At 35.1% G+C, this 24,113-nt stretch overlaps 1 protein-coding gene across 1 annotated transcript in view; it reads right to left on the minus strand.

The window, feature by feature from the left end:
• LOC106873121 (structural maintenance of chromosomes protein 6) overlaps positions 1-24,113 on the minus strand; it is a 148,372-nt gene that overhangs the window by 86,364 nt on the left and 37,895 nt on the right. Inside the window, exons 10-17 of the mRNA XM_014920348.3 lie at positions 20,608-20,754; positions 17,751-17,839; positions 15,295-15,462; positions 14,067-14,245; positions 9,760-9,935; positions 4,138-4,164; positions 3,323-3,406; positions 2,564-2,650 (exon numbers count right to left, since the gene is read on the minus strand). Coding sequence (XP_014775834.1) covers positions 2,564-2,650; positions 3,323-3,406; positions 4,138-4,164; positions 9,760-9,935; positions 14,067-14,245; positions 15,295-15,462; positions 17,751-17,839; positions 20,608-20,754 — 957 coding nt within the window. The remainder of the gene's footprint in view (positions 1-2,563; positions 2,651-3,322; positions 3,407-4,137; positions 4,165-9,759; positions 9,936-14,066; positions 14,246-15,294; positions 15,463-17,750; positions 17,840-20,607; positions 20,755-24,113) is intronic.

A 24,113-nucleotide genomic window follows, 5' to 3' on the forward strand; every position in this document is an offset into this window, starting at 1 on the left:
TTGAGCTTGTCAAAGGTGATATAGAATGAATTTCCTTACTCTTTCAATCACTACCATTATGGCTTCTGTAGTGTTAGATCTACTAAAGACGTGCTTCCCTATGTCACTATCCAGGAATCTTTCACCTTTGATATCTTTACCAAAAGAGATATCATTACTTTTGATGACATTGATTGCACAGCCAACCTTGTCTGATACAAGTTAAATTATTCACCTATGAGCTCCTAACATTTCTTACCCCTTGGATCGGATTTTCCTATCCAATATTACACTTGTCTTCCAAATGCAGTCCTATTCAGATGATACTGTCTTTCACTCCTCCAAAAATCTTAGGCTGCATTCAAATGGATGTCGTCCATCCCACTGATGGAAACTCATACAGCAACATTAAAACCACTGTTTCTCTGACCTGCCTTTTACACTACCACAAAAGCTTTTTCTCTTCTGAACCAGAGAAGTAAAACCATCCATACAACCTCCAACTTACCCAACTCTACACAGCAACCTTACCTCTTCTCATCATCAACACTGTGATCACTCTCCAAACTCACATGAATCCTTTTGATACCAACCTGTTGGGACTGCCCCTAGCTCTACAATACTGGCTTATGGTTTAAAATGATCTAAATTTAAACCTTCCATCAAAATTTTATGTTAATTTATGTTGCAAATACTAGTTTAATAGTGATAAAGTTATTTTACTAAATTCTTCATTATTTTCAAAATTAATTAAAACAATGGTAGTGTATTTGAACAGAAACAGTAACAAAAGGATTATCCACATATTCCAAGCTTTCTGCATTTCTTTATCTCACAAATTAATAAAATTAAAGACATAATAAGGATAGAAGAACAGAGAACATTTAAGACAAAACTGTTCTTATACAATTTTTCAATTATTTCAGCTATCCATGTCATAGATTTATATTATAAATATGAAGAGGTACAGCAATATTTATATTTATATTATAAAAGTGAAGAGGTGCAGCAATATCAGAGGAAAATGGTTTTTGTGTGTGGAAGGTGCACAGGTACAATTAACACTAAAAATGTAGAGAAAATAGACTTCATCAAATGCCAGTGGGGAAAACTAGTAGTTGATAGATTCTTTACTCTGAGAGTACAGCTGCTACAATAAGAATAGATGGGCAAAGTTCAGAGAGCTCCTGCCTCTGCTGGTAACAAAGGGCCTCTCTCTCAGAGTGAAAGCAGATTGTACGAGGCCTGTATGCAAACAGCCATACTACACAGCAGTGAAACATGGGCTGTGACCAATGAGGATATGCGTAGCTTTGTAAAAAATGAAGCTAGTATGCTTCGCTGGATGTGTAATCTCAGTGTGCATGCACAACAGAATGTAAGCATCTTGAGAGAAAAGTTGGGTATAAGAGGCATCAGATGTGGTGTGCAAGAGAGATGACTGCGCTGGTATGATCATGTGATGCCTATGGACAAGGATAACTGTGTGACAAAGTGCTGCACTCAAACGATGGAGGGAACCTGTGGAAGAGGTAGACCCAGGAAGACATGATCTTCGAATGTTGGGCTTCAGGGAAGAAATGACCAAGTGACCGAGACCTTCGGTGATATGCTGTACTTGAGAAGACCCATTAAGTCAAATGAAATCATAGTCGTGGCCAATGCCAGCGTTGCATAACGGGCACATAAAAAGCACCCTTCGAATGTTGGGCGATATGCTGTGCTTGAAAAGACCTGACAAACCAAGTGAAATTGTCATCATGGCCAATGCCAGTGCTGTGTAACTGGTACCCATGCCAGTGGCATGTAAAAAGCACTGTTTGAATGTTGGGCCTCACGGAGGCAGTGACAGGTGACTGAAACCTTTAGTGATATACTGTGCTTGAGAAGTCCTGTCAAACCAAGTGAGATCATAGTCGTGGCTGATGCTGGTGTCACATAACTGGCACCAGTGCTGGTGGCATGTAAAAAGCATCCACTAAACTCTCTGAATGGTTGGCATTAGGAAAGGCATCCAGCTGTAGAAACCATGCCAAATCAGATTGGAACCTGGTGTAGCTTCCCGGCTTACCAGTTCTCAGTCAAACCGTCCAACCCATGAAAAACGGATGTTGATGATGATAATGATATTAATAACATACATTTCACATATGTGTATAATACATGTCAAATGTATATTATACATGTGTGTAGATGACAGGAAAGGCATCAAGCTGTAAAAGACTGCTTCAAATATGTATCCATCAAACCCATACCAGTGTGGAAATATGGACATAAAATATTCAAATATCATATATGTATATTATGAAAAAAGACATAATACACATGTCACATATGGTATAATAAAAATGTTAACTAAACATCCTAATCTAAAATATACTATGTTTTGTCTCTTTAATTATTTTCATTGAAATGTTTCAACTGACAAAATCTAGGGGATTTTCTTGTCAATAAGCTAATAGTTACAGTATTTTTACTGACAATGTTTAACAGACACAAGAGCAGAGTGTTCCATAATATGAACCAACAAACTTTAGTTATAAATGCTGGAATGGAAAGCTGGGAGAAAGAAAGGAAAACTTACTTCTTTTATAAACTGTAATGAATGTCTTCTCATAAACTTTCTGGCCTCAGTAGCATCTTCAATTAAAATAATATTTTCTATTGTTCGCTGAAAAATAAGAGAATTTTAATGACATTTAGTGAAATTAAATAAGTGTTACTTAAGTATCTTAAAACTTTAGTGATTTTGAAGTTAATGGGTTTTGCTAATAACATAATATTATATGAGATGCAATGTAATGTTGTCAGTGACCAAGTTGCAGATTCAAATAACAAAAATTTTTGACACCACATAACAAATAATACATGATGCTGCAATCATATTATTATTATAGTGGGATGTAAACTCATCTTGCTGGAACCATGTGTGAGGTCTACTTTGAATGGCCTTCACATTCACCAGACTTGACTAGCTCGGATTTTTTTCTGGTGGAGATACCTGAAAGAGGGGGCTTATGTCAACAAACTGGAGACCCTGGTGCAACTGAAGGAGAACATCAATAGAGAAATAAGAGAAGTCGGGTCTGAAACTTTTGAGGATGTTGTGGAGCAAGTTTTAGAAAGAGTACGGGCATGTGAAGCCAAAAATGGCTGCCATTTAAGTGATGTATTTTTCATGTGATGTAATGGTGTTGCAAAATTTTGACTTGTGCATATTAATTTCCATTATGTCCTTTATATTGTATCAAAATTTCATACTATATCTGATTCCTCTCCTATCCAGTGAGTAGTTTTTGTTCATTTTGTGATATTAAAACAATCAGAGATGAAAATTAATTACCTGATCAATTAGACAGTTGCCAACAACAGCCTTCTTTATATCCAGCATGTCCAAGATAGTTGGATAGGGACAATTTTTGGGTGTCTGAAAATATTGATACAAGTTACATAAAAATTTTGATGTACAATGACAAAGTATTAAAAAAGGGAGAAAAACTGAAACTCTTTTCTGAATACATTTCCAGTTGAATATATTTATATATTTTCCTTACATTGTTTGACAATGACACAAGGGCAATAGGGTTAATAATCCGGGCAACTCACCCACAAGGCTGGCTGTCCAGTTCCTTACTTCTACTGTAAGTTTTGGAACTCTCCAGTTTATTTACCATTGTCACAGAAAGAGACATACAATTCTGTTCACTTTAATTAATGTTTTAGCATTAACACAATGAATGGAGTATTAAAAAGCCAACAAGAGCATACTGCATAATATAATTTTTAATAATTTCAACAAATACGAGACATAACTCTGGACATGTTTCTGACTTGTTAAGCCTCTTCAGTGAACTATAAATTTTATTGCATTTGCCTTAGCTGTTATACATTATAATATGATGATGATAAATGTTTGTATATCGTTATCATCATTGCTTTAACATCCACATTTTCATGCCCACATACCTGAACAGACAATCATGATCAAAGGCATTTTACCTATGACTACTCCATCTTTTTGGAGAGTACCTACAACTAAATTGTGTGCCTTTCTTTCTCTCTCTCTCTCTCTTTTTTTTTCTTAAAGATAGTAGGGTGTGATATGAGGGTGTTTCAATCACTATTTAAGGAAGAGAAAAATGTTGGTTTTTTACTTACATTCTTAGAAACATCATAAAGATGTGACTGAAAGAAAAATAAAATACGGTGAGTAAATAGCAAGTGAGATAATAATAATGATTAATTTATTTATTTAAGAGTGATTTCTACTACTACTGCTACAACAACAACAACAACAGTTTTAAATTTTGGCACTAGGCTAAAAATTTCAGGGGAGAGATGACATCAATTACATCAAACCCAGTGCTCAACTGCTACTTATATTATTGACCCCAAAAGGGTGGAAGGCAAAGGTGACCTCAGCAGAATCTGAACTCAGGACGTTAAGAGAGATGAAATACCACTATGCATTTTACCTGGCATGCTAACAGTTCCGATAGTTCACCACCTTAGTAATAATAATAATCATCCTTTCTACTTCAGGCACAAAGCCTGAAATTTGGAGGAGGGTGCCAGTCGATTACATTGACCTAAGTGCTCAACTGGTACTTATTTCATTGGCCTCAAAAGGATGAAAGGCAAAGTCAACCATGGTGGAATTTGAACTCATAATGTAAGGACAGACGAAATCCACTAAGCATTTTGTCCAGCATGCTAATGATTCTGCCAGCTTGCCAAATAATAATAATAATAATAATAATAATAATAATAATAATAATAATAATAATAATAATAATAATAATAATAATAATAATAATAATAATAATAATAATAATAATAATAATAATAATAATAATAATAATAATAATAATAATAATAATAATAATAATAATAATAATAATAATAATAATAATAATAATAATAATAATAATAATAATAATAATAATAATAATAATAATAATAATAATAATAATAATAATAATAATAATAATAATAATAATAATAATAATAATAATAATAATAATAATAATAATAATAATAATAATAATAATAATAATAATAATAATAATAATAATAATAATAATAATAATAATAATAATAATAATAATAATAATAATAATAATAATAATAATAATAATAATAATAATAATAATAATAATAATAATAATAATAATAATAATAATAATAATAATAATAATAATAATAATAATAATAATAATAATAATAATAATAATAATAATAATAATAATAATAATAATAATAATAATAATAATAATAATAATAATAATAATAATAATAATAATAATAATAATAATAATAATAATAATAATAATAATAATAATAATAATAATAATAATAATAATAATAATAATAATAATAATAATAATAATAATAATAATAATAATAATAATAATAATAATAATAATAATAATAATAATAATAATAATAATAATAATAATAATAATAATAATAATAATAATAATAATAATAATAATAATAATAATAATAATAATAATAATAATAATAATAATAATAATAATAATAATAATAATAATAATAATAATAATAATAATAATAATAATAATAATAATAATAATAATAATAATAATAATAATAATAATAATAATAATAATAATAATAATAATAATAATAATAATAATAATAATAATAATAATAATAATAATAATAATAATAATAATAATAATAATAATAATAATAATAATAATAATAATAATAATAATAATAATAATAATAATAATAATAATAATAATAATAATAATAATAATAATAATAATAATAATAATAATAATAATAATAATAATAATAATAATAATAATAATAATAATAATAATAATAATAATAATAATAATAATAATAATAATAATAATAATAATAATAATAATAATAATAATAATAATAATAATAATAATAATAATAATAATAATAATAATAATAATAATAATAATAATAATAATAATAATAATAATAATAATAATAATAATAATAATAATAATAATAATAATAATAATAATAATAATAATAATAATAATAATAATAATAATAATAATAATAATAATAATAATAATAATAATAATAATAATAATAATAATAATAATAATAATAACAACAACTTTGCAAAAAATGACCAACAACTCAAAGGCCTACTAGCGATTGTTAAACAATTCAGTGATGACATCAGGATGCAATTTGGCCTTGATAAATGTGCAAAAGCTATCTTTATCAAAGGAAAAATGACAAATACATCTAATGTGAACCTTGACCAGCAAAATGTCATAAAAGAGTTAGAACCAGCGGAGAGCTACAAATACCTAGGGGTAATTGAAGGGGACAATATCAAGCACTCAGTGATGAGGGAAAGGATCAGAAGAGAATGTTATCGCAGGGTGAGAGCAATACTGAAGACAGAGCTGAACGCGAGAAACAGGATCGAAGCGATCAATGCTCTAGCCATACCAGTCGTGACTTACAGTTTCAACATCGTTAACTGGTCAATTACTGAAATATGTAATGTTGACAGAAAAATACGAAAACTGTTGACAATGCATAGAATGCACCACCCTAAGGCAGATATAGAACGTCTTTATCTGCCAAGAAAAGAGGGAGGTCGAGGACTACTACAGCTGGCATTATCAATGAAGGTAGCCACAATTGGCCTAGACACCTATATGAAAAACTCTGAGGACTGGATGCTAAAACTTGTCTTAAAATATGAAAGCAAGAAAGCATCTTACTCAGTAACAAAACAGGCAAAGGAATATCTAAGTGAATTCCAATTGCAACAAATTCAAGAATTAGACGAACTAGAAACACCTACAGAAAAAGCTAAGCGCTTGAAAACCCGTGCTAAAATTGCTGCCTTAGCTATTATGACTGAAAAATGGCATGGAAAACCTCTCAATGGCAAATACCCAAAGAGAGCGAATAATGCAGATATTGACAAAGCCCTTACCCACCAATGGTTAATGGCCTCTGGATTGAAATCAGAAACAGAGGGGTTTATCATAGCAGCCCAAGATCAATGCCTACCTACAAAGAACTACCAGGCCAACATATTAAAGAACGGCAGCTCCCCATTATGTCGTATATGCCAACAACAAAATGAGACCATCGATCATGTTGTCTCCATGTGCAGTCTGCTTGCGCCTACAGAGTATCTCAACAGGCATGATAGAGCTGCACAATATATTCACTGGGTAATATGCAAAAACCTGGACTTGCCCCATGATAAAAACTGGTGGGAACACAAACCACCCCCAGTACTTGAAAATGATCACATTGCACTCCTCTGGAACTTCACCATTCAAACTGACAGAAAGATAGACGCAAATAGGCCAGATATCATACTGAAAGACTTCAGACAAAAATCATGCCTCCTCATTGATATGACTGTCCCAATTGATATAAACGTATCTGTCAAGACCTACCAAAAACTGAGCAAATATAAAGATCTTGAAATAGAAATTAGCAAAATGTGGAATCTGAAGACGAAAACAATACCTATTGTCATAGGTGCCCTGGGAATGACAGCGAAACGGGCTGATTACTACCTAGCTCAGATACCAGGAAACCCCAAAATGGCTGAAGTCCAAAAGATAGTGCTCATGGGAACTGCCCATATCCTACGTAAAATACTGTCTATGTGATCTCAAATTTTAAAGCAAACATAATTTTCTTATGGTTTCTTAAACATTCACTTGAACAAAACTGTACAAATCCAAATATATGGTACCCTAGGCATAACACCTACATGAACTTCTAACTTGTTGTCTCTTGAGGTCTCTGGGTGAGACTTGGATCCAACTTGTACAAATGCAAAACAAAAGTCAAACATAAAATAATAATAATAATAATAATAATAATAATAATAATAATAATAATAATAATAATAATAATAATAATAATAATAATAATAATAATAATAATAATAATAATAATAATAATAATAATAATAATAATAATAATAATAATAATAATAGTCATCATCAAAGAAGCAAACTAGTGGAATTGGTAGCACAGTGGACGAAAATGCTTAGTGTGCATTTCATCCAGGGCTCAAGATTCTGAGTTCAAATGCTATCAATGTCAACTTTGCTTTTCATTCTTCCAGGTTTGATAAAAATGTATCAGATGAACACTGGAGTCAATGCAGTTATACTGTAAATACACTGGTCTTGAAACAATTATTATTATTATTGTTGTTCAGTAGTTTTATTTTTATAACGTGCTTTCACTTCACTACCGAGCACAGCTCTGTGTGCCTTGGGTATGTGCTGTGGTTTGCTGTGATGCTCTTATGGTTACTGTATTGAAACTGTTTTGCATAGGATGTGTGCAGTGCCCAGTAGTGCAATTTTCTGTATGTTATATATATTTGTAAGTCCTGGTGTTTTTGTTATGTATTTGTCTGAATATTTTTTTATAGCTAAGGCACCTACTATGATAGGAATTGTTTCTGTTTATTATTATTATTATTATTATTATTATTGAGGTGGCGAGCTGGCAGAATCATTAGCACACTGAGCGAAATGCTTAGTGGTATTTTGTCTGCCACTACATTCTGAGTTCAAATTCCGCCGAGGTCGATTTTGCCTTTTATCCTTTCGGAGTTGATAAATTAAGTACCAGTGAAACACTGGGGTCGATGTAATTGACTAGTCCCCTCCCCCAAATTTCAGGCCTTGTGCCTATGGTAGAAAGGATTACTACTACTACTACTACTAGACTCTACACATATATTAAAGTATTCATAATACAAAAGAGTAAAAAAAAAGAAGTAAAAAATACTGCACATACTGAAAGCACATACAGTTGAGCTTGGGTGTACAGTGAAAGCCAGAAGAAAATAAAGGTTTGTAACATAGGTGCAAGGTCAGCAGTTTTGAGGTGAGTTGGGTAATCCATACCATCAAACATAATACTTGACTGGTACTTTATATTGACCCCACTCCCACCCCCATGTTGAACTTGGTGGCATTTGAATTTGTATGTAAACGGTTGTAGCTAAATATTGCAAAGTATCTTGTCTGGCACTCTAAGGATTATGTAAATCTACCACCTCTAGAAATGTTGATCTTGGCAAGATTTCAACTGGGAACACAATGAACTGAAACATTAATCCTGTTACGTTGTATTCCTACAATAGCAGGAATAGGTTAAATGTCATCTCGGTTGGATTCCTGGTAAAGAAGTAATGAACAATACACTTAGGAAAAGAAGATGCAGCCAATTCTGTCCATTAGTATTCTTGCAGTTGTTACTCTTGAGCTGTATTTTATTTATTTATTTCTATAAATTTTCTTTCTTTCTTTATTTATTTATTTCTATGAAATATAATTCTTATTTTGTTATATTTTGGGATGGTCATTTTTTTTTGTTGCCAATAAATTTAAAAAAAAAATTTTTTTTAATTGACCATCCAGAAATATAACAATTTCTGTTTCAACACACAATTTCACATTAGGAATCTTGTGAAACAAATTCATAAACGTAATGCTTATTTATTCACAATATATTGAATTAATCACAGATTATCTCATAGCTTCATGATTTTGATGATGTGTTTGTTTATTTTAGAATAACACTGTAGGACAAGTGTAAGAGGCCAGATCTGACTAGTTTTATCATAAAACAAGGTAGAATATTTGGGTCAGATACAGCCAGTTTAAATGCTAACAGGTTAAAAAAATGTAAGTGTGGAATTTTTTAATAAAAAAATTGACCTCATTCTTTAACCCAAAGAACACAAGAAATTGTACTCACCTGGAATTGGCTAATTATAAATGATGGGGGTTTACTTTTTGGAGACACTTCCCTGAATATTTTCTCTAATTGACTGCAATCATCATGATCATGTACGCAAAATGCAGTGATGAGGCTTTTCAGACAAACTTCAATTGCCAATGCCCATCGAGGATCTTTCACCTTGATCCATTCGCCTAGAATAACAGAGAAAGGGTACTAAAATGAGACTCTGGAGGGAAATCACTTTAGTGGAAATTTCTTTAGTTAATTGTGATTAGACATGTATTACATGGGTGCATGGCTTGGTGGTTAGGATGTTACACTCATAATCGCAAAATCATGATTTTGATTCCTGATGAACGGTACATTGTGTTCTTGAGTGAAACACATCACATTGCTCTATGATCATTTCAACATCTGACAAGTGGCACATTGTGCATCTGTACAGGCAATGTTAATCTGATGGAGACAGTGAAGTAATGTACAGCACATTCATCTGTGAAGCTTGTTCAGCAAGAAATCATGGAGACCTCATATTTTGTCTATGACAAAGGGGGTCCACAATTACACAAGCAGTGAAAGTCTTCCACAGCAGAAGTATTAAGGCTGCATCCCCTGGTGAGGACAATTGGCCTGCAAGAGTCCTGTACTGGTGCCAAGTAAAAAGCACTCAAGCCAGTACCACATAAAAGCGCTTGTGCTGGTGCCATGTAAAAGCACTTGTGCTGGTGCCATGTAGAAGTGCTCATGCTGGTGCCATGTAAAAGCACTTGTGCCGGTGACATGTAAAAGCACTCATGCTGGTGCCACGTAAAAGCACTCATGCTAATGCCATGCAAAAGTGCTCATGTTGGTGCCATGCAAAAGCGCTCATGCTGGTGTCACATTAAAAGCACCTAGCACACACAATAAAGTAGTTTGCGTAAGGAAGGGCATCCAACTGTAGAAACTAAGCTAAATCAGGTTGGAAACTGGTGCAGCTCTTGTCAACCCATCCAACCCATGCCAGCATGGAAAACAGATGTTAGATGATGATGATGATGTAACCTACCAATTTAACACCACTGATACATACATTATCATAGTTTTAAATAGCTTATCATTCCACCTCTTATCACACATCCTTCTCATGAATATCTTTCATCATCTGACTCAAGATCACCTCCTCCAATGCTCCCTCCCCTTCCAAAATTCCTTATCTTGCAAAGTTACTCAGTGACCCTGCTAGTACTGGCGCCATGTAAAAAGCATCCAGCTCACACTATGAAGTGGTTGGTATTTGGAAGGGCATCCAACTGTAAAAACTGACCTCGCCTATGCTAGTGCCACGTAAAAAGCACTTAGTCCACTCTAAGTGGTGGTTGGTGTTAGGAAGGGCAACCAGCCATAAAAACCATGCCAAAACAGACACAATAGCTTGGCACAGTCTTCTAGCTGGCCAACTCCTGTCAAACTCTCCCACCCATACCTGCATGGAAGATGGACATATGATGATGATGATGTTCTTTACTTCTGGTCATTGAGCAGAGATGTGGTTGTGAGCATTCTTTAGTTGTGACAAGAGAATGGCAACCTCCTAAGTGCTGGTGTCACACAAAAAATGTACCCAATACACTCTGTAAAAAGTAAGGTTGTGAGAATTCTTTAGTTTTGTTGAGAACATGACATCCCTCTAGTGCTGCTGCTGAGAGAAAAAAAATAGTCCTCAGTTCGTTCTATAAAGTTGTTGGTGTTAGGAAGGGTATCCTGCCATAGAAAGTGCCCTGAATTTGTTTTGGCTCTGTGATATGACAATCCATCCAACCCATGCCAACACAGAAAACAGACATAAAATGATAATGATAATAATCCTTTCTACTGTACTCACAATGCTTGGAATTTGTAGGGAGGGGGATGGTCGATCACATCAACCCCAGCATTTGACTGGTACTTAATTTATTGATCCCAAAAGTTGACCATGGTGGAATTTGAACCCAGAATGTAAAGACGGATGAAATGCCACAAGGCGTTTTGCCCAACATGCTAACAATTCTACCAGAATGATAATGATAATGACAATGAGCTTCACTATATTTTTATCATACATCTTTTACTTGTTTCTGTAATTAGACTGTGACCATGTTGGAGCACTGCTTTGAAGAATTTTTAGTCGAATGAATCAACCCCAGTACTTTTCTTTTTTAAAACCTGGTACTTATTCTATTGGTCCCTTTTGCCAAACTACTGAGTTACAAGGATGTAAACACACCAACACCAGTTGTCAAGCAGTGGTGGGGGAAAAACCCACATGATGGATTCTCTTGTGATCAACAAATGTGTCAACCTTTCATTGACACAATTAGAGAGCCTCTACTTGGTTGCTTAAACAGCTAGAAATAGCAGTCTTAAACCACAATCTAGACAGCATAATCTAGAAGATGTTATGCCTGAAAAAAGACAGGAGTGATCATGAAATTTCATTTGAACATAATTATGCCCCATCAATGTTGACCTGTACATAAACAGCAACAATTCATCTCTACAATGGCAAAAATCTCAGAACCAGTGCCTTGTCAATGAGCACAGACTTGATTGATTTAGTGAACTTTACTTTATATTACACAGTATGGGCACACGAGAACAGATAAAGTTAGCAACTTAGTAATTAATTCTCATTGCATCTGTATCAAGCTTTGTCCACTTTTAAATATACTAAAATATTCAGATGTTGCTTTGGCATCAAGTCTATCTTAATCATTAATTAAACAATTATATATACACATATTTCCTGTGCCAGTACCATGTTAAAAGCACTCATGTCAGTTCTACATTAGAAGCTCTTGTGCTGGTGCCATGTTAAGAACACTTGTACTGGTACCATATAAAAAGCACACAGTACACTCAGTAAAATGTTTGGTGTTAGGAAGGACATTCAGCAGTAGGAAGCCTGCCACAGCAGACAATTGGAGCTTGGAAAGCTCCCAGCTGCTATCAAATTGTCCAAACCTGCCAGCATGGAAAACAGATGTTGAATGATGATGATTTTTGTTCAGTCATTTTATCTAAAGTCTGTTTCCTCCATAGAAGCAAACCAGTATTTGAGACATGGATTTTACAGCTGAATGCTCCTCTTGTCACCAACTCTGATGTGTTTCTCAGGCAAGGGAATTTTACTTTCAGAAGAACTTGAAAGTGCAGAGCTAGCAGACGAGTTGTTGACAGGAAATGTTAATAAACATCACCGATTGAAGCATAGCTCACTGCAAATATGTAAACATTCACACGTGCGCACACACATGTACGACAGGCTTCTTTCCCTTTCTGCCAACCAAGTTCCCTAACAGGTATCGGTTGGCCTACGAGTATTGTAGCAGACACTTGTCTGAAGTGCTGCATAGTGATACTGAACCTGAAGCCACCATTGTGGGGCACTACCTTGAAAATTTTTTAGTTGAATTAATCGACCCAGTACCTATTTTTTTGATGAGCCTGGTACTATTCTATCAGTCTATCTTGCCAAACCACTAAGTTACAGGGATGTAAACACATGAACACCAGTTGTCAAGCAGTGATAGGGGGACAAACAGACACAAAGACATCCCCACCACAAACATATATGATGGGCTTCTTTCAGTGTCCATCAACTAAATCCACTTACAAGGCTTTGGTCAGCCTAAAGCGATAGTAGAAGACACTTCCCAAGATACCATGCAGTGGGACTGAACCCGGAACCATGTAATTGGGAAGCAAGCTTCTTACCACACATCCATGCCATATATATATATATATACATATACACAATTTAAAACAAAGCTACTAATAGTTTCATGTTGTAGAGATACAACAATTTGGCAGATTTATATAACATGCCCAGTGCCTCCAAGCAATCTTTCAAGCTCAGAGCATACAGTTAGACTTGCTTGAAAACTAGGACACTGTGTACACACACAATCACACAAATACATACACATGTACACATTTATCAAGGGTTGAACAGAAAGAACAAAACAAATATATGTAGACACACATACATATGTGTGTATATATATATATATATATATATATATATATATACACACACACACACACACACATCCAATATGTTAGACCATGTCACACTGAACATATGAAACCAAGATGTCCCACCAATGTATTAGATGACTGTCACATCAACATTTTAAACCTTGAAGTCAAACTAACATATTAGATCATGAGATCATATTCAAAACGTTAGACCAAGACATCACACCAACATTTCAGTCCCAGGTATCACATCCAATATCTGATACTCTGATCACAGGTCTATCTAGTAAACATATTTAGTAGTTAAGTACACATCTATTTACCTAAAGGTCCAACAGGCTTTCTGTGGAATCGTTTCCGTTTGAAATCCATTTCAATGTGAGCCATGATGTCAGGAATGTGAGAACCGTACTTCCTCAAATTATCTTTCACAGACAGCTTTAAATTGTCCAGTTCTCTCTGGTTGTAATCTATAGATCTTTTAATATTCCTTAGTTCAGTACTGGCAAAAATAAAGGAGAGAGAAAAAAAAATTCAGTAAGACAAATCATGAATGTTAAGGTGAAAAGATTATGTGGGTAGCTGGGGGACTAGAAGACAACTGGTTAGAAGTCAAGAAAACTCAGAGAAGGCCAGACATCACAGATTAGAAAACACAGGGTTGAAATAAAGAAAGATATATAGACTGAGTTGCAGACCCAGACAATCTATGCCATTATGGGATGATTAAAATAACAATGGTGGCCATTATAATGTTAATGATTATGGTTAAGATTAAAGAGATTAATAATGATGAGGAGGAAGAAAATGATAATGATGGAGGAAGATAATAGTGATGGCAGTGATAGTTTTGATGATATCAATCAAATGAGATAGATAGAGGGGGCAGGAAGAGAGAGAGAGAGAGAGAGAGTTAAAAACCAATAAAAAATTTAATATTTAGATAGGGGTGAAAAGCCTAGAGGTAAAATGATAATTAAGGTAAAAGATTAAACTTAAATTCCACTACTTAGCTTGATCTGTTTATGATTTTTGTAGTGGAGTGGTTAGTGCTTGGGTGGAATTATAGCAATCAGCCATGCATCTTTAGATTTACAGACTCACCAAACCCAAGCTGGTAAGGCTCAAAGCATCAAAGTATTTAAAAAAGTATAGTAGAAATATTGTCTCAAGGCTTTCAATATTTTACAAGGGCTGCTGGCTGATTACGAGCAGGAGTAGTGGGGGAGCATCATAACCATGTGTTGAGAAAATGGGTGTTTTGTTCATTATCCTCATACAACCCTTAATCAGGGACCTTTTGAGTGAGATGGGTTACTCGACCTGAAGAAAATTCTAACTGGGTCCCACCTGCAAGGTCATGCACTGTTTATCTTGATATGAGATCATCATACCATGCACATATGGCTGTGCTGCTTGTCGGGTGTACCCCTATCAATAAAGGTAGTTATGATGGGTATATTGGTCTCATATATTTGCACCCCAGTGTCACTTTGATGGCATGCATTGCTCTCTCAAAAATAATAATAATAACGATGATTTTCTACTTACTCAAAGCGAGACTTTTCATCCTTGTACTTTGATATATCTTCTTGAAATGTTTCCACCTGATTCTCAAACTTATGCTTCTGCTTTTCATATTCTTCAATACGGCTTTTCAGGCCCTTAATTTTTGTCTCACGCCTTTGCTTCTCCACCTCATAGTTCTGCTGCACATCGCTGAAACACAAATAATCATTAATTTATTAACTATAGAGATATAGCTGCAAGCATGGCTGTGTGGTACAAAGTTTGCATCTCAACTACTTGGCTTTTGGGTTCAGTCCCACTGTATGGCACTTTGGGCAAATGTCTTCTACAACAGCCCCAGGCAATTGAAGCCTTGAGAGTAGATTTGGTAAAAGAATCTGAAAGATGCCCATTGTATACACACACAAACACACGCACACATATACATACACACGTGTGTGTGTGTTATTGTCTCTGCCATGGCAGCACACAGTAGTTTTGAGTGTCACTGTCATATAAGTGGTTTTCTTTGTTTCCAATCTTCTGTGAAAACATGTTTGGTCATGGGGAAATGTTACCTTATTTGGAAACAGGTCATGGTGGACAACAGGAAGGGCATCTGGCCCTAGAAAATCTGCCACAACAAATTCCATCCAACCTATGCAAGCATGGGAAAGTGAATGTTAAAAGAGTGATGGGGAAGAGATATAAGAGAGAGAGAGGCTAACACATAATTTGATATTATTATGCTGGCCATAGCTCCAAAATTAAAATTAAAATTATCAGTATTTGGACATGACTTTTCAAAGACCATACACTAGAGGAATCAAAATGCTATCAATATTATCAAACATTTAGCAGCAAGCTGGCAGAATCGTTACTGTGCTGGGCAAAATGCTTAGTGATATTTCATGCCTTTAAGTTCTGAGTACAAATTCCACTGAGGTCAACTATACCTTTTATCCTTTTGGGGGTCAATAAAATGTGTAGCTGCTGAGCACTGGGGTTGATGTAATTAACTTAACCCCACTCCCGAAATTGTTGGTCATGTGCCAAAACTTGAAATCAATATTATCACACATCAAGGGAATGAAAATCCTTTTGAGGACCAATGACTTTGATAACAGAGACCTGAGAACCATCCAGAACATCAGATGGTATCATCACATTTCCAACAAAGAACTGCATATGCGCACATATCAGCACACAGCCTCCCATCTCGAAGCTATCTGTTGCATGTGCTGTTACAGACATGTTTGCCATCTCCTGCTAGATCATCCTACCAGAGCTTTACTCTTATTCAATGCAGCAGCTGCAGGCTGGACAAGACCTCATGGCAGGCTCTGCACCAGATGACTGAATGTGAATGGGAAGGTCTCCAGAGGTTCAGTGTCACCTTGGAAGACGTAGAGGGGCTGGCATGGGATAGTCAGTGATGGAGAGCACTGGTGAATCTGGTTGGCTCTATGCATGATGACGTTTCTGGGACCACTAACCAGGGATGACCCCAGCCTCATCATCAAGCAAAACATGAAGCAGAATCAGCAGCACGTATGGGTTGGATGGTTTGACAGGAGCCAACGAGCCAGAAGACAGCACCAAGCTCCAATGTCTTTACTCATTCCTGAATCTCCAAACTAATTTCTCTCTATTCTTTTTTAGGTCACCCAAAGAATTACACAGCAAGAAACTCTGACAAACAACAAAGTGAATCATCAGCTTTGAATACACACACATACACATCCTAATTTTTATATCTATATTCCATGCTGCCTGGCGTCAGAATAGTTCAACTGGATGCAAGAAGTTGGACGACCATGTTTTGTGTTGATGTCTCATTTTTGAAATGGGTTTTATGGCCAGCTGCCCCTTCCAAACATCAACTACTTTATAAAGAGTACAGAGTGTAATTTTTTGTGGCACTAATGCTATAGAGGTGTTGTTGCCAAAGCAAAACTAAAGACCTCTCTTAAGGTCTGCATTCCGGCTACTTGAATCGATTACCAATCATTTACAGAGTGCATTTTAGGTGCATTTGTGACATCACTGTAAGGGTTGCATTGCAGTTGGCAAAATGAAAGTACAACCTCATGCTGGAAGGAATATATTGTGAGAGGATGGTAGTGGAGAGAATAACAGAGGGAACAGTGTTAGAGTAGGAGTAAAAGAGACAAAGCGGAAAGGGAAGAGTAATGTTGGAGGTATGGCTGAAGTACAAGGGGAGGGAAATGGGGTGAGTTGTGTAAGTGGACACAGTGGTGGGATGGGTTAGTCTCTCTGCCAGCATGGGATTGAAGAACTGATCAGGACTCAAGATAGTTTCTATTTGAGTTACAGACGTTTATTGTTAATAGAGCATAGAGACAGAGATAGGGAAGATCTAATACCCATTTTTAGAGATAACACCCACTGTTGGATCTACAGCCAATCATCGGATTTAGCACCAATTGTTATCCACCTATTACAGAAGTAAAAGAGTAAATCATTCCTATTTATACCTGTTTTTGATTTCATGAATTCTTTCTTTAACTTGCTCAGCTTCTCGTTCTAAGTTCCGAATACTATTTTCAACTTTCTTGATTTCTATCTGAAAATCATAAAACAATAATAAAAGACATTGATAATCACGAATTAAAGTATCCTTATATTTTAATTTCAATAAAAGACATTGATAATTACGAATTAATTATCCTCATTATTAACTTCAAAATTATCGAATAATGCTAGTATGGGCTTTTTTTTTTTACTTATTTTGTTGGTCACAGGTTTGAAATCAGCCAAATCACTGTATTTCTGATAATAACATTAATAAAGGAGTGTCTGTAACTCTGTGAAGAACAAGTATAGCAAAACATTTTGTTTGCAAAATACTAGTTTCTGCTCTTTGCTGATATACAGTTCTGCCAATACATTATCCTGGATTGGTTTGTGCTACAAATCAATATTATTCAACAATGTGTATTACTTATGTATTACAGGTACAACACCAATTTTCCAGACACTGACGATCCAAAACCTCTTATGTTCTGCACTAATTTATGAGCAGGAACTTCAAATTCTAGCAGCCACCTGACTAGGTTACTAATACCTTGGACAGAAGAGTACCTTGCACAGTTTACAACTGACAAGTCCCTTAACCCCTTGGGGGTTATTGAGGCACTGCAGCCATGCAGTGTATCTAAGGCAAGAAAACCTAGCAGAGCCCATCCCTCTCCAGCCTAAACTCATTTCTACAGCTGAGTGGACTGGAGCAATGGGAAATGAAGTATTTTGCTGAAGAACACAATGGATCACTTGGTCCAGGCATCAGAACCACGATCTTACAGTTGTGAATCCAACACTCTCACCACTCAATGACATGCCTCCACTAGTAGTACTCATTTCTACAGCTGAGTGGACTGAAATGAAGTGGGTCCAGGAATTGAAACCACAATCTTACGATCGTGCGTCCAACACCCTAACCACTAAGCCACGTGCCTCCACAGTACAGTATTAATAAAATTGTATCATTTATGATGATGATGATCATCATCATCATCATCGTTTAACGTCCGCTTTCCATGCTAGCATGGGTTGGACGATTTGACTGAGGACTGGTGAAACCGGATGGCAACACCAACGTCCACTTTCCATGCTGGCATGGGTTTGATGATTTGACTGAGGACTGGCGAACCAGACGGCTGCACCAGGCTCCAATCTGATCTGGCAGTTTCTACAGCTGGATGCCCTTCCTAATGCCAACCACTCCAAGAGTGTAGTGGGTGCTTTTATGTGCCACCGGCACGAGGGCCAGTCGAGCGGTACTGGCAACGGCCATGCTCAAATGGTGTTTTTTATGTGCCACCTGCACAGGAGCCAGTCCAGTGGCACTGGCAACGACCTCGCTTGAATAATATTTTTTTTTCATATGCCACCAGCACAAGTACCAGTAAAGCAATGCTGGTAACGATCACGCTCAAATGGTGCTTATTCAAGTAAATTTAATACTTGTTTAATTTAGAGTGTGGTTTGGAAAATCTATTGGTTAGGAAAAAATCAGTAATCTAGAATGGCTTTGAAATTGAAGGTTCCCTAAAAACATGTTACACCTGTGCTAATTATTGCAACATGGGTGTGTCATTAAGAAGTTCAATTCACAACTACTTTGTTTCAGGCTCCATCTCACTGCCCAACACCTTGAACAAATGTTATCTATCATAGGTTTGGGTTGATCAAAGCCTTGCAAGAATAACTTCTTCCCCTTTTCTCAGCATTCTCCAGTCTTAGAGTCTTTGACAAGGGTCAGACTAGGCATTGCCATTACTTGTGTGATGTAAAGAAAGAAAAGAAAAAGAGAACAGCTGCAATGTTAATATTTAGCCCCTTTAACCCTTTGGCATTAAACTGGCCAAATCCAGCCCAAATATTTTACCTGTTTTATGTTAAAACTGGCCAGATCCAGCATCTCACATCTACACTGCAATGTCATTCTAAAAATGAACAATTACATCTTTGACATCTCTAAGCTACAAGATAATACAATTTGAACTTTTAAAAATGTGAATAAATAAGCATTATATTTGACAGAGTAATCTGAATGCTAATGTATTAAAGTGGCAAGTTGGCAGAGCTGTTAGCATGCCAGGTAAAATGCTTAGCGGCTTTACATTCATATTTATGTTCTGAGTTCAATAGGAAGGGCACCGATGAAATGAGGACCAGTGGAGCAATGGGTTTGATACAATTAACTGACTCCTCCCTTGAAATGCTGGCCATGTTCCAAAATATGAAACCAATATTTAGTTCCTTTAAGAATTGTTAGTACACTAGGCAAAATGCTTATCGGCATTTTATTTGTTTTTATGTTCTGAGTTCAAATTCCTCTGTGGTTGACTGCCTTTCAGAATCGATAAAATGAATACCAGCTGAACACAGGTCAATGTAATTGACTTATATCTTCACCAGAAATTGCTGGCCTTGTGCCAAAATTTGAAGTTGAGGGATTCATGGTTAACCATGTTTTCTTGACAGAACATGTTGTTCCTGTCTCTCATTCTTTTATGCAATATTGAACAAATGACATCTTTCTAGAAGTAGGACTGACAATATTTTACACATTAAAGAGATTTAAGTACATTGATTTATGTGCAATAAGAATGGGATGTTTATGCAACACTGACACCATGAAAACTGGTAAAAATCTTGTCAACTGACAAGTATTTCACAGTCTAACAGTTAAAACTAAAAGAGTTATCTAGCCCTAAAGCAAAGTTGTTCTAACAGCAACAGAGTGGTATTGAGTGCTTCACATGTTTTGTAATGACAACAATAATAATAATAGAGAGAGATGAAAAAGGAAGGATAAATGCACTTAACCCCTTTAGATCGTAATGTTGCTTTACTGTTATTTAACTTCTCCTTTCCTTTTTTAAGCTCTGGTAAAAGAGATTTTTCCTTCGTTACTAAATCCTTGGATTTGTTTTTCAAATCTTCAACCTTTTCTTTTGTTTTTTGAAGTTTTATCTAGAAAGAGAAGAATAAAAGAAAAAAAATAAACAAAATTAAACTATAATAAATCTTTGTTTATAAATATATGCACAGGTATGGCTGTGTGGTAAGAAGCTTGCTTTCCAACCACATGGTACTGGGTTCAGTCCAATGCGCAGCACCTTGGGCAAGTGTCTTCTATTATAGCCTTGAGCCAATCAAAGTCTTGCAAGTAGATTTGGTAGATGGAAACTGAAAGAAGCCCATCTTACACACACACACACACACACACACACATATATATATATATATATATATATATATACATACGCATATATTGATGTGTGTGTATTTGTCCTCCACCAACACTTGACAACTGGTGTTGGTGTGTTTACATCCCTGTAACTTAGCAGCTTGGCAAAAGATATCAATAGAACAAGTACGAGGGTCAATTCACTTGACTAAAAATTCTTCAAGGCAGTGCCCCAGTATAGCCACAGTCTAATGAAACAAATAAAAGATAAAATGTATGTGGACAACATGAATATAAATGGACATATATTTCAGGATAAACTAGAAAGTAGTGAAGACATTACATGCGGACGAAAACCAAAACAAAATAAAAACAAAACATAATTACTTTATATTTTTAGATGACAAAAAAACATTTGATAATTTTTATTTCAGTTGTTGTTTGAACATACCAATGCATCGTCATCTCAGTTTCTTCATTTTAGAGACATAGTGTATCAAGGATTACATTATCTAATGTACCAGCCTTTCTTTAAAATAGTGTGATTTGAAGGAAATTTGGACTCTGTGCTACTAGTTCTAGCAGGTTTTTGATAATTTGATTGACTTCTTTAATATTATAGACAAGTACAAGGTAGTAGAATTGTTACTACTTCAGGCAAAATGCTTAGCAGCATTGTGTCGATTTTCATGTTCTGAGTTCAAATTCCACCAAGGGTGACTTGACCTTTCATCCATTTGGGGTTGATAAAATAAGTACCAGCTGAGTTCTGGGGTTGATGTAATCGACTTACCCCATCCCCCAAAATTGCTAGCCCTGTTCCAAAATCTGAAACTAGCATTATAGATAAGTGCACAACGTCTGAATGATCAAGAAACTGTGTTACCAAACAGTGGGTTACATGCACAAACTTTACAAGTAAGTACTTTGTCTTGGAGTTTTGTTTTTTGAAATGATGTATTAAAGAAGGACATGCTTTCACCTATCTGGGGCTTCCCAGGCCTGAAAGACAGAGAATGTGGGTTGGGTTGGTTTGGTTAAGTTTGAAAAATCGGAGGCTAACATAATACAGAGAGAGAGAGAGAGAGAGAGAGAGAGAGAGAGAGAGAGAGGGAGAGAGAGAGAGGGAGAGAGAGAGAGAGAGCTAGAGCTAAATAAAGAAGTGGCTGTGTGTATAAGGAAAAAATATCATACAGAGTAGACAGAGATTGAGTACAACTAACAAGTTTTAAAGAGTTGAGTTCATTATAATTACAAAAGAGGCTAAAAACGAACCTGTGATTATGGGGTTTTCTAAAGAGGGATGTTTATACATTATTCAATTTTCAACTGGATATTGTTTAATCCTTTAGAATTTAAACCAGCCATATCCAGTCTAAAATATTCTACCTGTTTTATGTTTAAACCAGCCAGATTTTGCCTCTCAAACCTAGCCTACAATGTCGTTCTAAACATAAACAATCACATCATTGAAATTTTGAAACTGAGATAATGCATGATTAATACAAAACAACATGCATAAATAAACATTACACTTGACAGAATAACCTGAATGCTAAAGGGCTAAGATGTGAAGAATTGAAGAAGGGGCACACTGGTGGATTGGCAGAATTATTAAAGCATTGGACAAAGTGCCTTGTAGTATATAAATGGTTCCTCATTTCCAAATGAATCACTCTTAAGTCAGCTTTGCCTTTCATCTTTCTGGGGTAGATAAGTACAGGTTAAGTTGCAAGAGTCAATATAATTGACCATAATGATTCTTCATATTTTAGGCCTTTGTGTATATGTTAAGAATCATTTATTATCCAGGACAGATAGATTTTTTTTTTGTCCTGAGGAGGAAGGTATACATCATAGAAGTGATTTGGGCTGTTTCAGAGCAAAAAAAGAGATTATTTGAAATAAAGAAGACGAGTAACTCCATATATTTTAAACAGCATTCGTGTAATGAGAGTTGTCTTTCTTTATACGTGGCTGTCAAGAAACACCTGAATGAGAATTACTGGTGATACAGGGACAGCACTGATTTTGTACACTTCAGAGTGATTGCTTTATTCAAAAAGCCATGACTTCTGTGTAAATTTTGAGTCACTTCCCAGATAGCAATATTGTGCTGTCTGATCTATAGGTGTCTTTAGCAGAGATTTCTCTGTTGCAGCATTCAGACCAGACATCTGGGTTAGAGCTTTTTCTGACTCTATACTGTACTGACAGCCCCTAAACTATATGCTGAAAAATTATACTAAACTTTCACTGGAATATTCCTCTATTTGTTTCAAATGTATAACTCCATTGGACCACACATTCTACACCAGTTACTTAGGCTCAAAGTCACTTCCTCTATTGCTTTCTGAATTCCTTTAACTAACAACTCTTCTTATATTAAGACATATATCTCCCTTCATCCTTCTGAAGCTATTGTCATTTCAAGTCAGCTGACTAGTTGCAGCTCCACCAGATCTATGCTCTCTCTGACAGTACATGGGATTCATCCCTGAGCTACTGAAAATAGATAGGTGAGTGACTGAAACCAATTCTTAAAAGTGTCCCTCCATATTGCATGTGCAAACAAACTCACAGTTACAAATCCTCAACTGCGAGGACAAATTTGCTTCAACATAAGAACTTTCAGTTTCTCTTTCATATGGGACTTTTGTAGTGAATTCAATGAACATAGTAAACTGCCAGACACCAAAAGTTAAGCATTAATAACCTAATGTAAATATCAGTTTGGAAGACATAATTTCAGTGAAACTTGTGATAATGTGCAACAATATAGCAGTAAATTCTTCAAAGAATTCTCCAATACTTGGCATCTTGAGCACAGAACTTCAGCCCTGGCTGTTAGATTCTTGAAATCCTACAATGTCAGAACATATTCCTTCTCCAGTAGCTTACATTTGGCCAAGAATGAAAATTCTATTATCTAACACCAATTTCCAGTTGAAACTTAGTATACCTGAAAGTTAATTTAATGACAGAGAAGGCAAAGGCTAAAATGTATTATTGAGATCTGTCCCCATTAAAGAAACAAGAAATAATGCTAATGACTACCAATGGGCATAGTTGGGTACCAGTAAAAATGGCTAAGAGGGTCAGTAAAGAAGTTATAGTGTGAATGATGTCCAGAAAAATTACT

This window comes from Octopus bimaculoides, chromosome 9 (assembly GCF_046866305.1).
Source record: "Octopus bimaculoides isolate indiv1 chromosome 9, ASM4686630v1, whole genome shotgun sequence".
Taxonomy (NCBI): domain Eukaryota; kingdom Metazoa; phylum Mollusca; class Cephalopoda; order Octopoda; family Octopodidae; genus Octopus; species Octopus bimaculoides.